The sequence below is a fragment of the Pseudophryne corroboree genome, chromosome 6 (genome assembly GCF_028390025.1).
Source record: "Pseudophryne corroboree isolate aPseCor3 chromosome 6, aPseCor3.hap2, whole genome shotgun sequence".
Classification (NCBI taxonomy): domain Eukaryota; kingdom Metazoa; phylum Chordata; class Amphibia; order Anura; family Myobatrachidae; genus Pseudophryne; species Pseudophryne corroboree.
In genome coordinates, this window is record NC_086449.1 from 247,867,559 (window position 1) to 247,888,633 (window position 21,075).

General features: G+C 45.6%; 1 protein-coding gene across 1 annotated transcript in view; it reads right to left on the bottom strand.

Annotated features, from left to right (window-relative positions):
• UNC45A (unc-45 myosin chaperone A) overlaps nucleotides 1–21,075 on the bottom strand; it is a 71,405-nt gene that overhangs the window by 20,337 nt on the left and 29,993 nt on the right. Inside the window, exons 15-16 of the mRNA XM_063925854.1 lie at nucleotides 12,536–12,602; nucleotides 250–363 (exon numbers count right to left, since the gene is read on the bottom strand). Coding sequence (XP_063781924.1) covers nucleotides 250–363; nucleotides 12,536–12,602 — 181 coding nt within the window. The remainder of the gene's footprint in view (nucleotides 1–249; nucleotides 364–12,535; nucleotides 12,603–21,075) is intronic.

The window sequence follows — 21,075 nt, forward strand, 5'->3', positions numbered from 1 at the left end:
TATTGGTACAGACTTTATTATGTGTCACACTTCTGTATTTGAAGCAGTTTTATTTATTTTTTAACACTGCGGAAGGGTGGGTAGAATATATATATATCTAGATAATATAGTATGGTGGCAGCATGGGTTACACAATCTCGGAGAACTCCAACAAATCTGCTCCATATACTGGGAGAAACAAAACCTCCACTCTTCAGGACAGAATGCAGAGCATTGCACAGCCCCACCGTTCAGACGCCGTGTACTCACCCTTTCACCTGGGAATGCAATTTCAGGGTTTGATGTGATTGTTATCTTGGCCAGAGCTTGTGCTGCTTTTGTTTTTCCCAACTCTGTTCCTTCTAATGCTAGTGGTATCAAAGCCTGGAAGTAATCAAGCATACGGCGTTAATGTACATTAGGAGTGTTAATCTAACAACATAAATGCACAGTTATTAGTGCAGACTATTAGGAACACACCCAAGAAAAATACTATATTATTCATACAATACAAAATATGGAAATAAATGTACATGACATGGATGGAACATGCCGTGTTCTCATCAGTACTTCAGTAATTGCATCCTCCTGGTAATGGATTTTCATAAAACCAAAGCATTTAACCCCTTCACTGCTAAGAAAGGGTGGACTTAGTACTAAGCACTGCAATAATCCAAATGGGTATGGGAAACATACCAAAAAGTTCCGCCTTTACAGTTGTTGACACTCTAACCAGGGGACAGGGTGACATTACATGACATTACAGCAGAGCCCCAAAGATATCAATAAGCCCCGCCCCTTCCAGGATACACTTTGCAGAATTTTAATAGCCAGAAAATAGGGGAGAGTATTAAAAAGCGGTCCCCATTCCGCCACTTTCAGACTCAGGGGGTCATTCGTTTGAAACAGGGGACTTTCTGAATCTCTAGTGAGGAATCTTTGTGCCACAGTCCTCCTTACATACACGGTGGAAAGATGCTGTAGAGTCACCAAGTCTCCCCAGGTTGCTGCTGAGAGACTGTTGATGAGGAACTAAGACCGTCCTTTGCCGCCTCTGGTGAGAAGGGTGATCACGGCCAGAAGATGCAGCAGAGCTCCGGAGGCAGCGGTGCTCAGAGTGCCAAACTGCCACACTCCCATTAGAAGATGGTTGGTCAGGCGAATAGTGGAGGACTACAGGAACTCATCAGTGCCAACGGCGTGATACAGTCAAAAGAAGTACTCAGTAATCAGGCAAATAAACAGTGTGCTTGATGTTGCTCTGGGAAGACATGTATGCTCTAGATCAGCGGTCTCCAACCTTAATTAGGGTGTGAGCTACTTTCGGAAAACAAAACCTCTGAAGGAGCTACCCCCTCCCCCCAATGCGCATGCGTTACTGTGAAAGTGGGTGTGGCCTCACAACTACAAATAATGCCCCCCCCCCCGCGCGCGTAGTGCCAGATACACAAATAACGCCCCTCAGCAGTGCCAGATAAACAAATAATGCCCCTCGGCAGTGCCAGATATTCAAATAATGCCTCCCAAGCAGTGCCAGATACACAAATAATGCCCCCCCACAGTGCCATTTAAAATGCCCCCCCGCAGCGCCAGATAAAATGCCCCCCTCCCCCCCGCAGTGTCCGATACAGTGCCCCACACAGTGCTAACCCTTGCTGGCTTCTTCTACTGCCGCCGGTGCTGCTCCTTCTGTATGAGGGACGGAAGGGGAGGAGAGCGCAGCGCGCGCCTCTCCTGTGAAGTCCGGAGAGCAGCTGCGGTGAGGGTAACAGAGTCTCCGGCAGCGGCGGGCATTTAAAATATGTCGCCGGTTAGTGAGCCAATCAAAACTCGCGGTCCAGCAGCCAATCAGGTGCCGCCACTGCCGGTCCACGAGCTCTGATTGGCTGACGGCCGGCACCATATTAAAAATGAAGGGAAGAGGAGTGCCAGTGACTGCCCAAGCCCGTGCGCTCAGTGAGCTACCGAAAATACGACGGCGAGCTACGGGTTGGAGATCACTGCTCTAGATAGCCATTAAGCTATGCCTTGGACTTTGAACAATCATAACCAGCAACTCGTAGGCTTAATGATTTTTGAACTGCATTAACTAGACATTGTCTAAGCACATTCCACTGAGACCATGCATTGACTAAATATGGTGAACATGGACATGAGAGACCGGATGAGAAGGCACAGGAAGCAGTGATGAGCCTTGGTGTAGATACAAGAGAAGATATCAGCTAGAAGACATACTACTTATAAACTGTAGGACCGGCTTCAGAGTAAGGTGTAAATCAAAAAGGAACAATATTCTCCTGGAGATGACCATGTTACAGTGCAGGGCAGCAAATACATTTCAGAATTTTTTTTTTTTTTTATTGCATGCAGGGTAAAAACAGGCTGATAGGGGCGTGGCCTGGCAGGCAAGCAGGGAGGACGTGTCTGAGAGGAGCTCCCGCACTTTGCTTTCTACTACATCTTTATCTGCCTCATTGCAGCACCTATTTAGCTCCCTCTGCTCCCCACATCCCGCCCCTATCACCCCTGTACCTGGTGTGCGAGGTCCCGGAGCCGGAGGGGGCCTCCTGCCTCCTTGCGGGTTGGGGCCTGCACCAGAAGCCGGGGGCTCAATTTTAACAACGGCCGGTGCCAGGAGTTCCCCACCGTGGGAATCCCTATAACATCTCCTCCGCCCGGCCTCCTGCTGTGTCCGGCTTCCTCCACCTCTACGCTGCACCGAGTGTCCCCTCCGTCTGAGCCTGGCGGAGCGGATAGGAGAGCTCCGTCCACTACGTCCGCCCAGAGGCCTACTTCCGCCCGCCGAGCCGGGAGCTGTAGTGACGGCAGCAGCCGGCGCGCGCTCCCGAAAGCCCGCATTCAGAACAGACGCCTCCGCAACTGGCCGGGAGGTGCTCCTTCCTACAACATAACCAAGGCGCCTCCCGTTCCTCTACCCCTGGCACCCGATCGGCCGTACCTGTGAGGCGCTGGGCCCTGGAGGCTCCGTCCTCTCCTGACGCCGGCGGCCATATTGGAAAAGGGCACTGCGGAGCTCTTGCCTGTCCCACTGGCTGGCGATCACAGGGGGGGTACCCTGGCCTCCAGCTGGTCCGTGGCTGGGACCCTCCACCTGGCTGGCTTGGGAGCGCTGGAGGAGTAGTTGTGGGGTACAAGAAAGGAGATCTCCATCCCCCACTGTATATCTTTCCATCCTGGCTCTAGCTGAACCCCTTCTATACATTTAACACCGTTGGGGACCGGGCCGCACTGCGCCACGGCGCTGCATATCAGCGGAGATCCCCCCCCTTAGAGCCTCTACTGCTACTACTGTATATTTTTTCTTCTTTTTTTTTTTGCTTTGCCTCGGCTGCCTTGCTTCATATATGATAATTGCAGCTGGAGCTCCATCTACTGGTGGCTTTATTGTTTGATTCCAGCTGCCTGAGTGAGCAGACTTTCCCAGTCATGTGATACGCAGAACCCTGCCCTGAGTCCGGGGACCTTCTATGTCATAATTTTCACAAGTATACTATCCCTACTACCGGGACTGTTCTAACTCTGTAATGCAGTGATCTTCTCAAGCTGTTCTACACGTAAGTTCCACCATGCCCAGAAGTAGGAAAAAGCAACACGGAGCAGATTTGAGCCAGAGCCTGAAAAAATTTGCCTTACTCAAATGCTAAATCTCCGGGACAGGGGGCTCCCTCGCTGCCTGATGTATCGGATTCAGACGACTCAGATTATTCCCCATTGACCCGGAAAGATCTTCAAAGGCTTTTCCGTGAAATTCAGGAGACGAGGAAATCAGTACAGGCGGAGGTGCATACGGCCATAGCCTCTCTTAAGGCTGACATTACCGACCTTGGAGACAGAACGGACCACTTAGAGACTAAAATGGATGAGGTGGTTGCCTTCCATCAGGGAGTGGGAGATGAAATTCACGGTCTAAAGCAGGAAATGCAACTACTCCTAGAACACCAAGAAGACCAGGATAATAGGGCGCGACGAAATAATCTGCACATACGAGGTGTCCCCGAGGACGTTGATATGACGTCCCTACACGATTACCTTAAGAAACTATTTGTGCACCTGTCGCCCTCAACTCCAGTAGAACAACTCTTATTGGACAGGGCCCACAGGGCTCTCCGCCCTTGCTCTCAGGATTCAGCTTAGCCCAGAGATGTTATTCTGCGATGCCATTACTATTTAGGCTAGGAAGCTCCCCAAGCTGGAGTTCCTGGGACATTCTCTCCAAATATTCCAAGATATTGCACCTAGCACCCTGCTTAAAAGGAAAGAATTCCGACCCATCACCTCGGCTCTTCGGGACAGTGGCATTCGCTATAGATGGGGTTTCCCCTTTCGCATTCTGGTATGGCATCACAACCGCCTCCACTCGGCCAGGGATCTAGCCGAAGCTAAAGGGCTCTTACGTGACCTGGGTCTTTCCCCGCCTCCGGCCTTGTCTGAGTCTCCACGGCGGACGTGCGAGGCCTCTTCCATAGAGTCGGCTGCCACTCCGAGACGCTCTCTGAACCGAGACTGGTCGCGAGTACCCTCTGCATGGAAATCTGCCTCTGCTGGCCCCCCACCTTATGCCTTACGTGTTGAATTATTATTTAATTTCTATAATATGTTACTTCACCGCATGTTTATTTAGTAGAGATGTACTTTCTCTCTTTTTCCGTTCCACTACTGGCCCGACTCCCCATTATACCTGGCATATGCACCTAGCCGCTTTGCTTCTGCTACAGTAGCCGCGCATGCAGGGAGGCTATAGGGTTGAGGCTCCCCTTCTGGGAATTGTTTTCCCCCAGTACTGGAACTGACACCTTTTGTATTGTTTACGGTTTGCTAGTGCTATCCTCCGCCTATAGTGATATTTGTTTCAGATATGGATAGTCACTATTATTTTTCTAGTTGTCCTATATAGTAGTGGGATGTAGGAAAAGCTGTTTAATTTCTTATCCCCTTAACATTGGTCCCTAGACTCAGGACACACGCTGGTAAGTGTCTGCTGCTCTTGATGCACCTGGCCCGGCCAGGCCGCGTCCCCACAGTTGGGTCTTATACCCAAGTCCGGTTGTTGTCACCTAGTGACTCCTTTCTATTGTCCCCTGACCGGCACGCTAGGCCAGATGTAGTTCTTTCTGGTCTCCAATCTTTCCTTTTCCCCTACTTTTCCCAGGTCTTGTTCCCCCTGTTCCTGTGTTCTCTTTTTCTTCTTGTTCAGATGTATAGAAATATCCGCCGATTGCCATGGGTATTTACAATGGTTTTGCTTTGGTTGGTTACAGGGCTGCGGTGTCCGGAGGGAGGTGGTGTGGCGTTCCGAAAACTCGCTGGTCATGGCTCTTAGGATCTATTCCCACAATGTTAAAGGTTTGAACAGCCCCCACAAACGCACTAAGCTCTTCCACTCCCTTAAACAGGCCAAGGGCGATTTAGTTTTCCTACAAGAAAACCACTTTAAGAAATCCCTCCACCCTGACAAAGTCTAAAGCCTACCCTCTCATTTTCCATGCATGTGACGCTACACACAAGAAAAGGGGGGGGGGGGGGGGTTTCCATTTTTTCCCCAAAATATATTTTATTGAGGTATAAGTATAAACCAAAATGAGCAGTACAGTTGATAGGTACAGAGCCTAATGTACAGTGCTAAGAATACATGAACAAGGAAACATAGAATGGCATCTGTATATTCCCAGTCATACCTCACATTTTCCATTTTCAAATATATAACATATGGACTAGAGAGGGGTGACCAAAACATAATGCGATGGGATGATACGAATAGATGTAGAGGTGAAAACATACCTCTACAAGATCACAACAGGTCTCCTATTGTACTAAACTGTATTTATATCCAGGTGTCCTTCAACATGGAGGACACGCATCCAAAAAAACCCAAAAACCTAAAAATAAGAATATATAACAAGAATAAACTTAACTAAAGTATTGTCCGCCAAGGCCAAGGGGCCCTCAACCCATCCATGGAGAGAATAGCAGGGCAGGGGAAAAAGAAAAAGGATAGGAGTACTGGAGATCAAAGAGAAATTGAAAAAGGAGTGGAGTGAGGTGGGGGAAGAGTAGGAAAGAAGAAGAAAAAGTTGTCTCAGAGAGCAGAGGGAGGATTTCCATCATATTGAGTTATGGCAGAGAAATAGGGGGTCTATGGTCTAAAAGTTGGTGACAGTACCAAGTGGTGTAGTGGAAGCTTTGTTGGATGGCTCTTTTAGTGGATGTGGGCAGTGTATGAATGTGGGGGTCTCCATTTTGATAGCGGCCCACCTTACGTTTGAATTGGTGGACAGTCATGTGGATAAATCAGGTAGATGGCTCATTCTTATTGGGAAACTAAAGGACATCCTATGTACCCTTGTTAATGTCTATGCACCAAACCAGAATCAGGCTGCATTCTTTAGGAGGTTGAATGTGCATTTGACTAGACTCTGTAGAGGGGAAGTCATAGTGGCAGGTGATTTTAACGAAGTGCTTCATGCCTCGTTGGATAGATCCTCCCCTTCCTCTTTTCGTTCTTCTACCCCTACACGCCTGTCATCGGCATCTCTGTCCCTGCTAGACCTTTTGAAACTCCAGTTGCTATTTGACTCTTTCAGGCTAACTGATCCTCTGACTAGAGACTATACTTTTTTTTCCTCTGTACATAAGTCCTATTCTAGGATAGACATGATCCTACTCAGCAGAGACCTGTCCTCTAAACTTAAATCTACTAGTATACTCCCTATGATTTGGTCCGATCACTGCCCGATCGTGGTTGATCTCCACTCTATTGCCCCCTGTGCCCCTCCTGCCTCTTGGCGGTTGAACGATTCTCTATTACATAGTCAGGAAGTCACTAACCAGATTAAATGCTGCCTCACTGACTACTTTCTGCTTAATGACCTTTTGGAGACTTCACCTATTACCCTTTGGGAGGCACATAAGGCTGTCTTACGTGGCCATCTGATTAGTCAGGCGTCCAGGTTTAAAAAGTCCCGGGAAGCTAGCTTCCTCTCCCTTTCCACCAAACTTCAGACCCTTGAGCGCCAACATAAACTCTCCCCTACCGCTTCAATTTAGAGTCCTTACCGGAATTGCGGTCTGCGATCTCGCTGTCTATGTCAGGGCGTACGGCAAAGACTCTCCAGAGGCTTAATCAGACCTTTTATGAGACGGGTGACAAAGCCGATAGAATCCTGGCATCCCGCCTTAGAGCACAGCGGTCACGGAATAACATTCTGGCGGTGCACACCGAGTCTGGTGGGGTCACTTATGCCCCAGAGGGTATAAACAGGGTGTTCCGGGACTATTATACCAAGCTCTATAATCTAAACCCAGCTGGCTCAGGCCCCGGTCCCCCAGATGCCTTAATATCAGAGTTCTTGCATCGGGCTAATCTCCCTCTGCTATCTGAATTCGACTCTTCGGAGCTGAACAAGGATATCACTGATGAAGAAATAGCTGCAGTTCTGAAGACTTTCAAATCTTCTAAAGCTCCGGGTCCTGATGGCTTTACGGCCTCTTACTATAAAAAATTTGCCTCCATTTTGGTCCCCGATCTCAGGGTTCTGTTTAATGCTGTAATTCATGGCACCCCATTCCCGAATAATATGCTGGAGGCCAGGGTTGTAGTTATCCACAAAGAGGGCAGGGATCCTCGAAATTGCGCTATTGGCCGATATCCGTATTGAGTTTGGATATCAAACTCTATGCAAAAATTTTGGCTACTCGCCTCAATGGTGTGCTCCCGGGTCTGATACATTATGACCAGGTGGGATTCATCCCTGGACGTCAGGCCAGGGACAACACTAGGAGAGCGATCGACCTTATCCAATTGTTGAATTGCAGACAAGCCCCATCCATTATCCTTTCCCTCGACGCCGAAAAGGCGTTCGATCGTATTTCATGGCCTTTCTTATTTCAGACATTACAGGCGTTTGGGATTTCAGCAGAATTTTTGACGGGAGTCTCTGCCGTATACTCCTCCCCTATAGCTAAGGTCCTCACTAACGGAATATTATCCCCTCCCTTCCCGCTGTCCAATGGCACGAGACAGGGGTGTCCTCTCTCCCCTCTAGTGTTTGCCATGGTCATTGAATCCCTGGCCGCTATGATAAGAAACTCTGACGGAATTAGGGGAGTGAAGGTGGGCTCGCAGGAGTCTAAGATTTCGCTCTTTGCAGACGATGTATTGTTGTCTCTTATTCAGCCGCAGTCTTCTCTCCCCGCCCTATATCAGATTATAGAGGAATATGGTTCCCTGTCGGGCTATAAAATAAATGTCACTAAATCCGAAGCTATGTTATTACATGTACCTGGAGATCTCAAACGCTCCCTGCAGTCCTCCTATGACTTTCGATGGCAGACCACTAAGATCAAGTATCTTGGTGTTTATATCACTTCTCACTATAATTCCCTGTACTCTGAAAATTTCCCGCGACTGTTGACCAAGATTAAATGTGATCTGGCAAGATGGAGATCACATATTATATCCTGGCTGGGTAGGATCATTGCTCTCAAAATGACAGTCATGCCACAACTACTCTACCTTTTTCAAACTCTACCTGTGAGGGTTCCGGAGGGGGTTCTTAGGGATGCCCAGGCCTCATTCGTGAAGTTTGTCTGGAACGACAAACCCCCACGGATAGCCTTTACTGTGCTCTGGCTACCTCGCTTGGAGGGAGGCAGAGGATTCCCCGATGTTACATTTTATTACTTGGCGAGCCATCTAAGTCAAATTGTGGCCTCCTTTGCGCCCCGTGGCTCTATTGCCTGGGTGGATTTTGCAGCTCTTTCTTTGGGACTTCGCTCATTGGCTTCGCTGTGGGGTCTGGGCAAACCACATCAGCTCACTCTAACAAACTCCTCTCCTTCTCTTAAATTCCATCTCTCTATTTGGCATAAATCTCTCCTGAAATATAAGCTGTCCTCCTCATGCTCCCCTCTCACACCCCTCTGGGACAACCCTGATTTCGCCGCTGGGATTTCGCCTTATCGGTTCACACCCTGGTTTGGTGCTGGGATCCATGTGGTGCATGATATCTCTCTACAGGGACATTGGATGTCAATAGACGATATCAAATGTAGGTTTTCCTCGCTATCCCCTCCCTTTTTTGAATACTTTCAGCTCCGTCACTTTCTTCTCTCCCTGCCCCAAGCGGACGCTCTGCGGGATCTTACCTCTTTTGAGTCTCTATGCACTACAAAACCCATATGTAGAGGGCTAATTTCTCTGATCTATTCTATGTTGGTTGGAGTCTCTTCGGGGCCGCAGACTCGCCATGAGCGGGAGTGGGAAAGGGACCTGGGTCCCCCACCAGACGATGCCTGTTGGGAGGAAGTTCGGGAGGGTATTGCTAAAAGCTCTCTCTCTACCCGACTCAAGGAGACATCCTATAAACTATATTATAGGTGGTATTACACCCCGGACAAACTATCTAGGATGTTCCCTTCTGCCACCCGTTTGTTGGCGGGGATGCGGTCAACGTGGAACGCTCTTCCATATTTGGTGGACCTGTCCAAGTATTGTTTGCTTCTGGAATAAGGTACTCGATATATTGAACTCCCTATCTGGTTTAGCACTCGAACTGGAGCCGTGGATGTTTTTATTGGCCCACCCACATCCAGATCTTGACCCTCTTTTAAATAAACTGTTTTCCCATATATTAGTGACGGCTAAATCATTAATTGCTAAAAATTGGAAGGCCTCCGCTGCTCCTACTATTCCAGCTTTGAATAATTATATTTGGTTCGTTGCTAATATGGAAAAGATCACTTATTATCTACATGACTGTCCCCACAAATTTGAACTGGTTTGGGGCCCCTGGTTGCTTATGATGTCTCCCCCCAATTTGATGCTCAAACCGTTCTTTTGTCCCCGTCCTCTGAGCTCCTGGCCATGCAGTACCTGGATCCTCCCTCCGGACGCCGCCATGCCCTCCTTGATCCTTATTGGTTATTGAGCGTAGTCTAGCTCGAATGTCTATATCGATATTGTAATGTATATGCTCTATTCTTAGAATAATTCGATGTTCTTTCCTTCTCATGACATAGATCGGCTCTGTTCTTTTTCCTGTATCTGCCCCTCTTCTTTCTCTTTCTGCCCCCCCCCCCCCTCTCTTTCCTCTTCCCTGTTTTTTTTTCTCTTTTATGCATATGGTCCCCATATAGGGGACATCTTTGTTTGTTTGTTAAATACGATCAAAATTATTTGAACAAAAAATTTCCATGGAGACTGATTCTCACCTTTTATTGTACAACTATGTCAGTATTGTCTAACTTTTTGCCTCTCCTGGTATAAATAGTTTTAAAAAAAACAAAACAAAAAAAACAGGCTGATATTACATGTAACAAACAAATACAATACAGTGTTATTTTTATATTAAAAATATTAAAATTCTGTTATGACACTCCCCAGCCAAGTCTAAATCTCTCCGCACCTTTTATATCTGCCCCATGGTTCCTTTTTTTCTTTTTTTAGTTTGTGCCTAACTCTGAACCAAGCCCATAGTATGTTCTATGAATCAGCACATCCATAAATATTACTGTGACAATATTTTTATAATGTAATCTTAATTGATTAGAATGACCATTTAATCAAATAGATTACATTAATGTCTATTGCAATAACAGTTATACTAACAAAACCTGGATGTCTTTATCAATTGGTGGCAGCAATGGGATTACACAGGACGACTTATTAAGATTAAAGAAGGGCACTGCTGGCACAGTAATAATAAAATTCTCAGCTGGTGGCGTATTACCAGCTTGGAGTCCGGAATGAATATATGAAAATAAATAAATAAATAAATATATATATATATATATATATATATATATATATATATATATATATATATAAAAGCTGTGAGGACCGGCACTCCCCCTTCAAGACTTAGTGCTTAGGTGCCATCTCAGGTGAGGATGGATAATGGAAAACAAAGCAAGCGCCACTCTAAGTCTGTCTGAAAGTAAATTGTATTTCACAAAAAGTGGTCCGACGTTTCGGGGTCCAAGCGCCCCTTTGTCAAGGTGAACAAAGGGGCGCTTGGACCCCGAAACGTCGGAACACTTTTTGTGAAATACAATTGACTTTCAGACAGACTTAGAGTGCCGCTTGCTTTGTTTTCCATTATATATATATATATATATATATATATATATATATATATATATATATATATATATATATATATATATATATATATATATATATATATATATATATATATATATTATATATCCAAATAGGGATGGCACTCATGAAGACTAACGTCCCCTTAGAAATAGACACGCTGTCAGCGTGCTTATTTCTAAGGGGACGTTAGTCTTCACAAGTGCCATCCCTATTTGGACTTATCTGTATGCTTTAAAGAGGACGGGCACAGGAGCAAGCTGCAATATATACAGACACATTGAGTGCCTAACTAATTTGAGATAGTTATATATAGATATAGATATAGATATATATATATATATATATATATATATATATATATATATATATAGAGATATATAGAGATATATAGAGATATATATATATATAGATATATATATATATAGAGATATATATATATATATATATATATATATATATATATATATATATATATAGATATATAGATATATATATATATATATATATATATATATATATATATATATAGAGATATATATATAGAGATATATATATATAGAGATATATATATATAGAGATATATATATATATATATATATATAGAGATATATATATATATAGAGATATATATATAGAGATATATATATATAGAGATATATACATATAGAGATATATACATATAGAGATATATATATATATATATATATATATATAGAGATATATATATAGAGATATATATATAGAGATATATATATAGAGATATATATATAGAGATATATATATATATAGAGATATATATATATATATATATATATATATATATATATATAGAGAGAGATATAGAGAGATATATATATATAGATATATATATATATATATATATAGAGATATATATATATATATATATATATATATATATATAATTCTCATGGGAGCTAAACCACCTTAGAAAATCAGAACGTTTACAATAAATAATTTTTATTGTAAACATTCTGATTTTCTAAGGTGGTTTAGCTCCCATGAGAATTCTGTTTCTTCTTTCATCCTATTTTCTGTACCTATTCTGACAGGAGGTACTGCTCAGTGGTTTGAGCTCTTCTTGATTTAGCGCACTAGAGGGTCTGAATTGTTTGGTTAGATAGATATATATATATATATGTGTCGGTGCTATAGTATGTTGTGCAATGGAATGAGTTAAACACAGAATCTACAGCAATAAATCATCAGCAATAACAATAACTGGATGGATACTTGTAAGAGGATATCATTATTACTTAGCAATGCATTATCAAAGTATCATTTGTCAAACATGATAAGAGTTACTGGATAGGAGAGGACATTAAAAGCAATCTAAATATTTAGAATATAATATTAAAAATATAAAATAAAACCAATCACATAATATAAATCAGAACACATGTGAAAATGCCTCACCTTCCCTCCGCCTTGAGCTACAACATTTCCTCTGTCATCTGGTTTTTCCACTACAGCCAAGAAGACCCTGGAAGGAAGAGAAAAATTAAGACTTTGAAGCAAGCTGCCACTGCTCCACAAAAAGGTGCAGAGATCTTTACAGGAATAGTAGCATACTGTGGAGTTTAGATTTATGTATAAACATGCATTAAAGAGAGCATAACTTTTTTTTTTGCACTTTTTAATTTCCTACTGTCAGAACTCCTTCCAAGTCTGGTGGTTGTTTCTTTGGTGTTTTTGTAAGTCATCCTAACAATAAAACATATCAGCCTGCCACCACTAAGGAGATTCTGGAAAAAAAAAGTTTCCCACAGTGGTCCCATCAGTTCTGCTCAAAGTATATGCGCTTTAAAAACAAAATCAGTAGCATGTGCCTCTCAAAGCTGTAGGTCTTTGAACACAGAATATCAGAACTAGAAATTAGGTTTAATTTCAAGAATAACTTCAGAGCTTACAGGTACAAAAGGGAGGGTTACAAAGTATATATGATTATTTTAAAAGTACATACAGATCACAGACAATTTAAAATAAAATAAAAATAGGAGTAAGTTAAGAAAACAAGGTTGCTTATGTATGAGACCTAGTTTTCTGCCATGGAGGAGATCACAGAACATATACTGGTGCACCCTTCAGTCATAGCTGACTTCTCAAGTAGTAAACACACTGTGCTATTTTTAGCTCATTCATATGCCCCTAGCAGCTACTCCAAAAAGGACCCCACCCTTGTGGATTTTAACCCCTTTCAATGCCAGAAAGGACTGTTTGTGGCCCATGTTGTATGACCAGCCCAGGGTTTCCCTGCTAGACCTGTGGCTCATTTAATTACTTGCTTCATTCTGTTTGAATCGTAATTTACTAATATACAGTACTGGGCAGTTTTTAATCAGGAAGGAGAGTAGTCTGACCAGATTCTCTCTTTGAGAAATTTCTATCACCTTCCTTCAAAAGAATTCAACACCTCTATAGACATCCTGTCTCCTCACTGGGATGGTCAGAATGATCAGGTCAGATACACAATACAGGGGCGTACACATGTACCGATGTGTACAGAGATGGGTGCTGAGCGATCTAGCACAGAACGCCAGTGACGTGCGGTGGGGTGAGGCAGAGCCTTTCCTGTCCTACTTACGTTTGTACTAGAGTTTTGACTGTATGAAGTATATGAAAAATACAAAGAATATGTTTGAAATATCTTCTTTGCATTATTCTAATCATTTTTATAGCCAAAACTCTGGAGTAAAAAGTCTATGGCAAGTGAGGCAGTGCCTCACCTGTGTATCCTTTCCGCACATCTCTGATCAAAACTCACCAGATTTCCAGGAGTTTATACTGCTGCACCTGTGTATATAGCCCAGATGTATCCTTTGGCTCATATTTTGTGTGTAAATCTGGCTCTGGTGCTTGCTAGTGCCTCCTTAGCCTTTTAGCTCACCGCACGTCCTGAGAACGCTCAGCACACATCTCTCCCCCTCTCAGCACACAGCGCGATGTGTGCTGAGCGAGGGGAAGGGGGCGCTCAGTTCGCCCAGCGGTGAAGTGAGTGATCTAACTAGATTTAACCGTTTTCTGGGAGTGTTTGGAAAAACGCAGGCGTGTCCAAGTGTTTGCAGGGAGGGTTCCTGATGTCAGGCTGAAGTGTTCGCAGCGGCTGAGTAAAGGGGGGGTACACACGGAGAGATCTGTGCTTAAAATCTAAGCAATCTGACTAGATTGCTTAGAAATTAAGCATACATATCTCAGTGTGTATGCCATAAAGCGATAGCGATGCGCAGCCCCGCGCATCGCTATCGCTGATTGTAGATTGGCCTGCATGCAGGCAAAATCTAGTACAGTCGCTTAGCACATCGCTCGTGTGTACAGAATGAGCGACGTGCTACAGCGATGTACGTCACTCTCCTCTGCCACTCCGTCCTCTGCCGGGTCCAACCTCCGCCTCCTGCCTCTCCTGGTCCCGCCTTCGTCTTCTTCCTCTGCTGGTCCCGCCTCCGTCTCCTGCTTCACCACCACAGACTAGAGTCACACCAGCTACAGCCAGCCAGCGCAACGCACGTCAGCAGCAGCAGCAAAACGGTAAGTGCCAACGGGTGCGCTGTGGGCAGCATAAACGGCATTGATGGGTGCCGGGGGGGGGGGGGGGGGGTGTTTGCGTGCGGTGCGCTGAGCCCCTTGTTATCGACCGGGCTGTATTAACAGCCGTGAGGGGACACACACACACACACACACCATTTTCATGCATGTATTTATAGGGGGGAGTGTGTGTGTGTGACACTGTTATTATTAATATACTGCCGGGGAGGGGGGGGGGGGGGGGTGACACTGTTATTATTAATGTACTGCCGTGGTGGTGGGGGGGGGGGGGGGGCTGGGTGTGACACTGTTATTAATATACTACCAGCGGGGGAGGGGCGGGGGGGGGGCACCGTTATTGATGTTAACTGGGCTGTATGTATTTACAGCCGGGGGGTGGGGTGACACCATTATTATTAATGTACTACTAGCCGGTGGGGGGGGGGGGGGGGGGGGGGGGGGAGACCATTATTATTGATGTTAACTGGGCACTTGTGTGGGTTGTATTAACAGCCGTGTGGGGGGGGGTTCACTACGATCTGCCGGCGACCAGCATACCGGCGCCGGGAGGCCGGCCGCCGGCTTACCGACAGTGTGGCGAGCGCAAATGAGCCCCTTGCGGGCTCGCTGCGCTCACCACGCTACGGGCACGGTGGCGCACCACACTATTTTATTCTCCCTCCAGGGGGGTCGAATAAGTGTCGGTATGCCGGCTGTCGGGCTCCCGGCGCCGGTATGCTGGTCGCCGGCAGATCGTAGTGAACCCCCCCCACACAGCTGTTAATACAACCCACACAAGTGCCCAGTTAACATCAATAATAATGGTCTCTCCCCCCCCCCCCCCCCACCGGCTAGTAGTACATTAATAATAATGGTGTCACCCCACCCCCCGGCTGTAAATACATACAGCCCAGTTAACATCAATAACGGTGCCCCCGCCCCTCCCCCCCCTCCCCCGCTGGTAGTATATTAATAACAGTGTCACACCCAGCCCCCCCCCCCCACCCCGGCAGTACATTAATAATAACTGCCTCTTCCGGCGCGGCGCATGTGTGCGGTGGCTGGGTAGGAATTTCCCCTTCCCCCTCGTTCCTCCCCCGGCTCCGTCCTCCCAGCCAGTAGCAGCACTCCCCCCTGTCTGTGCTAACGTCCTCCCACATCAGTGATTGCATAATATTCATTAATTTCTCTCTATTTCTCTCTCTCTATCTCTCTCCTCCTGTGGATTACTTCGTTTGTCAGTGTAATTTTAATTTTTACAGGTGCCCCTATTGGATTCTACTGGACAAGTGGACGTGACCGGCGTGGGATGTAGGTAAGTATGTGTGAGTGTGTAAGTGTGTATTTAATAAATTTTTACTTTCACGGTGTGTGTGTTGTGTTTTTATTTGGGTATTTTTTTTGTTGTAGAACTACAGGTACCAGCGGGCCCGTTATTTCCCCGCATGCTGGTACTTGAGGTTCTCCAAGTACCAGCAAGCGGGGGAGGCTTGCTGGGCCTTGTAGTTCCACAACAAAAAACAATATTCTTTTTTTTTACATACTCATGGCTATCAGCCCGGCACCCACCGCCCAGGGGTGCTGGGGACAGCCTCGGGCTTCACCCCTGGCCCTTGGGTGCCTGAAGGGGGGGACCCCTTGATTTAAGGGGTCCCCACTCCTCCAGGGAACCCCGGCCAGGTGTGACTAGTTGGGGGGGTAATGCCGCGGCCGCAGGGACCTACATAAATGTGTCCCCCGGCTGTGGCATTATGTCCCTGGCTAGTGGAGCCCGGTGCTGGTTTTAAAAATACGGGGGACCCCTACATCTTTTGTCCCCCGTATTTTTGGAACCAGGACCGGACTAAGAGCCCGGTGCTGGTTGTCTAAATACGGGGAACCCCTGTCCAATTTTTCCCCCAGTATTTAAACAACCAGGCCCGGCTCAAAGAGCCCGAGGCTGGTTATACTTAGGAGGGGGGACCTCACGCATTTTTTTTATTTTTTAACCCATTCAGACCCTTCTCCATTAATGGGGAATGTCCACTAAGTAATGTCCACTAATGGGGGGGCCATTACGTGTAACAACGCTACTAATGGGGGGGCCATTACGTGTAACAATGCTACTACTAGGGGGGTCATTACGTATAAGGAAGATACTACTACTTGGGGGGAGCATTATGTATAGGATGCTACTATTACTTGGGGGGCATTAGATATAACAATAATACTACTACTTGGGGGGCCTTACGTATAAGGACGCTACTACTACTGGGGCTGCACTATGTATAAGGATGCTACTACTACTTGTGGGGCATTACGTATATGATGAATAAGATTGTGCTACATTGTGGCGTAATTTTGAATGGGGGTACTATTGTGTGGCTATGCCCCTTACTTGTGAGACCACACCCCTTTTCCCGGTGCGCGCCAAAGGAATATGGGAGGGCGCAAATTTATAGTTTGCAGGGGGGGCGCTGAACACCCTAGCACCGGCCCTGGGTGGAGGGCTGGGTAAGTTGATGGTGGGCGAGTTTGTAAGCCATTGGCGGTGGCAGCGGGCATCGGCACAGGGGCAGTAGCGGGCATTGGCTCGGCGGCAGTAGGGGGTCATCGGCAGGATTCGGCGAACATTATGGCTGTAGTGCCTCACCAGCCACTGACCTCGCCACACGCCACTGGAGTGTGGGCTGTATTAACAGCCGGGTGGGGGGGGGGGTTGTTATTAATTATGTTTTTATGAGGCTGTCCTGTGTATCGAGCGATACATATATGGGGGAGTGTGATGCGGCTGGTGATAGCGGTCTAGGAGAAGATGGATGTATCCGTATGATTAGACAGGCTGCTTAATGTGCTTTGAAGCTGTATTAGCAGGCGGGGGGGGGGGATAGGGGGTGTTACTATATGTTTGTGGTGCTTAAGTGGCTTTACCTGGTTGCAATGTGTGTATAAGCGGCTTTACCTGGCGCAGCGTGTGTATAAGCACCATTTCCTGGCGCAACACGTGTATAAGCGGCATGGTTTTTTTAATGCGAGGGTCAACATATTTTATTAAAGTTTTTCCTTGCTTGTTATTTAAATAGTGTTGTTTTATTTTTCTCACAGCAATGGCTTCTTACATGGACCGGGAGTTCACAACTGGATTCATTGATGTGTATCGGGCCAGCGAATGTCTGTAGAAGGTCCGTAGCAAGGATTTTTCAAACAGACAGAAGAAGGATCAGGCCTACAGACAATTGGTGGAGTACAGCAAAGCCCATAACAGTGATGCTGATCTACTTTGGGCGAAGAAGAAGATAGCAAACTTGCGGACGGTGTTCAAGAAGGAACACACAAGCGTGATCGAGTCTCAACGTTCAGGAGCCGGAACTGATGATGTTTACCAGCCGACGCTATGGTATTATGAACAGATGAAGTTCCTTTTGGAGAGAGAGGCGAAATTACATGGACAGGGTAGCCTGGATAAAGAGTCTCCTAAGACGCCAGAGGAAGAGGGGACCCTTAATCCGGTAAGTTAAAACACTTTAAAATGTTCAACTTTATCATTGTTTAATCAACGCCCTAATGTTTTATTTTCTTTTTTTTTTTACAGGAATCTACCCCGGAGGTAATGAACACTTCCGCAACAGAGGCAACAGAACTGGAGCTCAGTGGTGAGGAGTCAGCACCACCTCGGTCGACAGCACCACCAAGGCGGAGACAAAAGAATTCATCATTGAGTTCCGATTCTGCATCCTCCAGCACGGTTCAATTTATCCAACGGGCAGAGGAAATGCTTAATAGGCCACCAGACTTCTATCGTCAATTTTCAAACACGATAGAATCTCAGATACGTGTAATGCCCGAAACTGTTTTTAGAACTTTCAGGCGCATAGTATTTGATGTATTGAGAAGGGCCGAGGATAATGACCTATCCGATGACCTGGATCTAATGTCAAATCCTGTGCGGCGCGCACGAAATGCCCCACAGTCCCAGTATCCTTATCCCCAACCATACTATTATCCGCCGGGTAATCCTCCGCCACAGCGCCCTTTTTTTTCGCCGGGACCCCCACCTACACCCACTCTGCCCACTCCTCCCACCAGCACTTTGTCCACTGGATTGTACTCAGCAATGCTGAGTACACAGCTCCCCCCAGAGGACGAGGCTACTTTTTTCAATTATTAAATTATAATTTTTTTTATTAGTTTTTTAGTTTCCGTTGGACAAATTGTTCCATGTTTCCTCGACTCTTTTATGTTGTTCATAGTTACCATAGTGTCGGTTTTTTGTCCTGGACTTTTGAACGTTGGGATATTGGTCATTCTTATCGATTAATCCAGTTGCATAAGTGTTAAAAATTAATATATTTTTATAAGTAAATTATTTTCAAAACAAAAAAGAAGTGTTGTGTATTTTTTATGGTTTATCATTATATTTTTAATTTTTGGGGGAGTTATGATAGGAATGCTGTTGTACCAAATTTGTCCTCACTTATCCCCCCTTAAAATTTTTTTTTTTTTAAGGGGAGATAAGTGAGGACAATCCTACCTTCAAGGTACTGTTAAAGGGGACATTTATTACAGAGGGATGCGGTTAAGATCTCTGCGTCGGGTTCCCAATAGCCACAATCCTGACATATTCTCCCCCTGTGGGTGTCCATGACACCCATAGAGGGAGACTAAAAATTTGGCAAGCAAAGCGAGCCACAAGGGGCTTCTTTGCGCTCGAGCCGCTGCCGGCATTCCGGTGGCCGCCATCCCGACGTTGGGATTATGACTGTCGGGATGCCTGCTGCCGGGATATCATACTGATTCCCAGGGCCAGTGCTATGGTGTCCGGCGCCCTCCTGCAAACTGTAAATTTGCGCCCCCTCAGACACAGAGGTGATACAGTGACTGGGACGGAACACAGGGGTGATGGCACACACAGGTATGCCTGACTTGGTTCACACTGTTGGATCCCATTAGTCCTCACTTATCCCCCACAAAAAACGACGCAGTCGTGAAGTGTCCTGGGTATACCTGACCCCAGAGTTCCTCATGGCTACGTTGTTTTTTAATATACATGCAAAACACACACAGGTACATACTCTGACAACAGAAGTTTAAAACAAGATACATTTTTATTTTGGAAATAAATAAAAAAAATACAATAAAATATAAAACCAATCAAGCATATGTAATGTCTATCAAACATAAAAGCAGTTAAATGTAGGAGTCTTGCCAATCCACTGCACCTACTCCATTAAAAAAGGTCAGGTAGTCGTCCCTGACCTTTCTAGCCTTTAAAGTGGGATTAGGTGTGGACTGTGGCCTTTCAAGTCCAGGCAACCTGGCAGAGTCCACATCAGAGTTGTCGGCCTGAGCAGGCAACCTGGCAGAGTCCACATCAGAGTTGTCGGCCTGAGCAGGCAGCCTGGCAGAGTCCACATCAGGGTTGTTAGCCGGAGTAGTAGATGGGGGGCATTTTGGGCCAGTCTTACGCCTTAGATAATTGTGTAGAACACAGCAGGCCAACACAACCCAGTCTATTTTATCCACCCTTAGGCCAATAGCAGAGTGGAAAATTCTGAACCTACTACTCAAGATCCCAAATGCGTTTTCAACTATGCGGCGGGCCCTTGAGAGCCGATAATTAAAAATGCGTTTCTCCTTGGATAAGTTCCTTTGTGGGTAGGGTTTCATGATGTGCTCGTGCAGAGCAAAGGCTTCATCTGCCACAAACACATAATTCAAGCCATGCATGCAGTCCTCAGCTTTCGGTAGGTCTAATTGGTTGCAAAGCAGCCTCTCATAAAACACAGTATCTTTGATTGATCCGCCATCGGATGCTCTTCCATTTTTCCCCACATCCACAAATATGAACTCATAGTTGGCATTAACTATAGCCATCAAGACTATGCTAAAATAACCTTTATAGTTATAATATAGAGATCCACTTTTTGTAGGAGGAGAGATGCGGACACAACAGAAAAAGACACACCCTCCCCTCCCCTATAATACCAACCCACTATTTAAAAAGGTCTTTTTTTTGTTTAGAAAAAGACACACTCTCCCCACCCCCCTCACTATAATACCAACCCACTATTTAAATAGTTTTTTTTTTTGTTTAGCACAGATTGCTCAGCACAGATTGCTCAGCACAGATTGCTCAACACAGATCTCACGTGTGTATGGGAGATCTAGACACCGGGATGTTCAAGGGACATCTCCCGTGATAAATTGCTCAGAACACATCTCTTGCAGAAATCTCTCTGTGAGTATGGGCCTTAAGTCCTGGGCTACTCAGAGACTGCACAAAATCTGTTTGTACAGCTCTGCTACACATGCATTCGCACACTTACAAATCGAAAATACACTCCCCTATGGGGGGGCGACTATGCTAACGTATGACTGCAAAAAAAACCATAGCGAGCGAACAGGTTTGAATTAGCCCCTTAGACAGCTGGAGTATGAAGAATGGAGACCGGAGG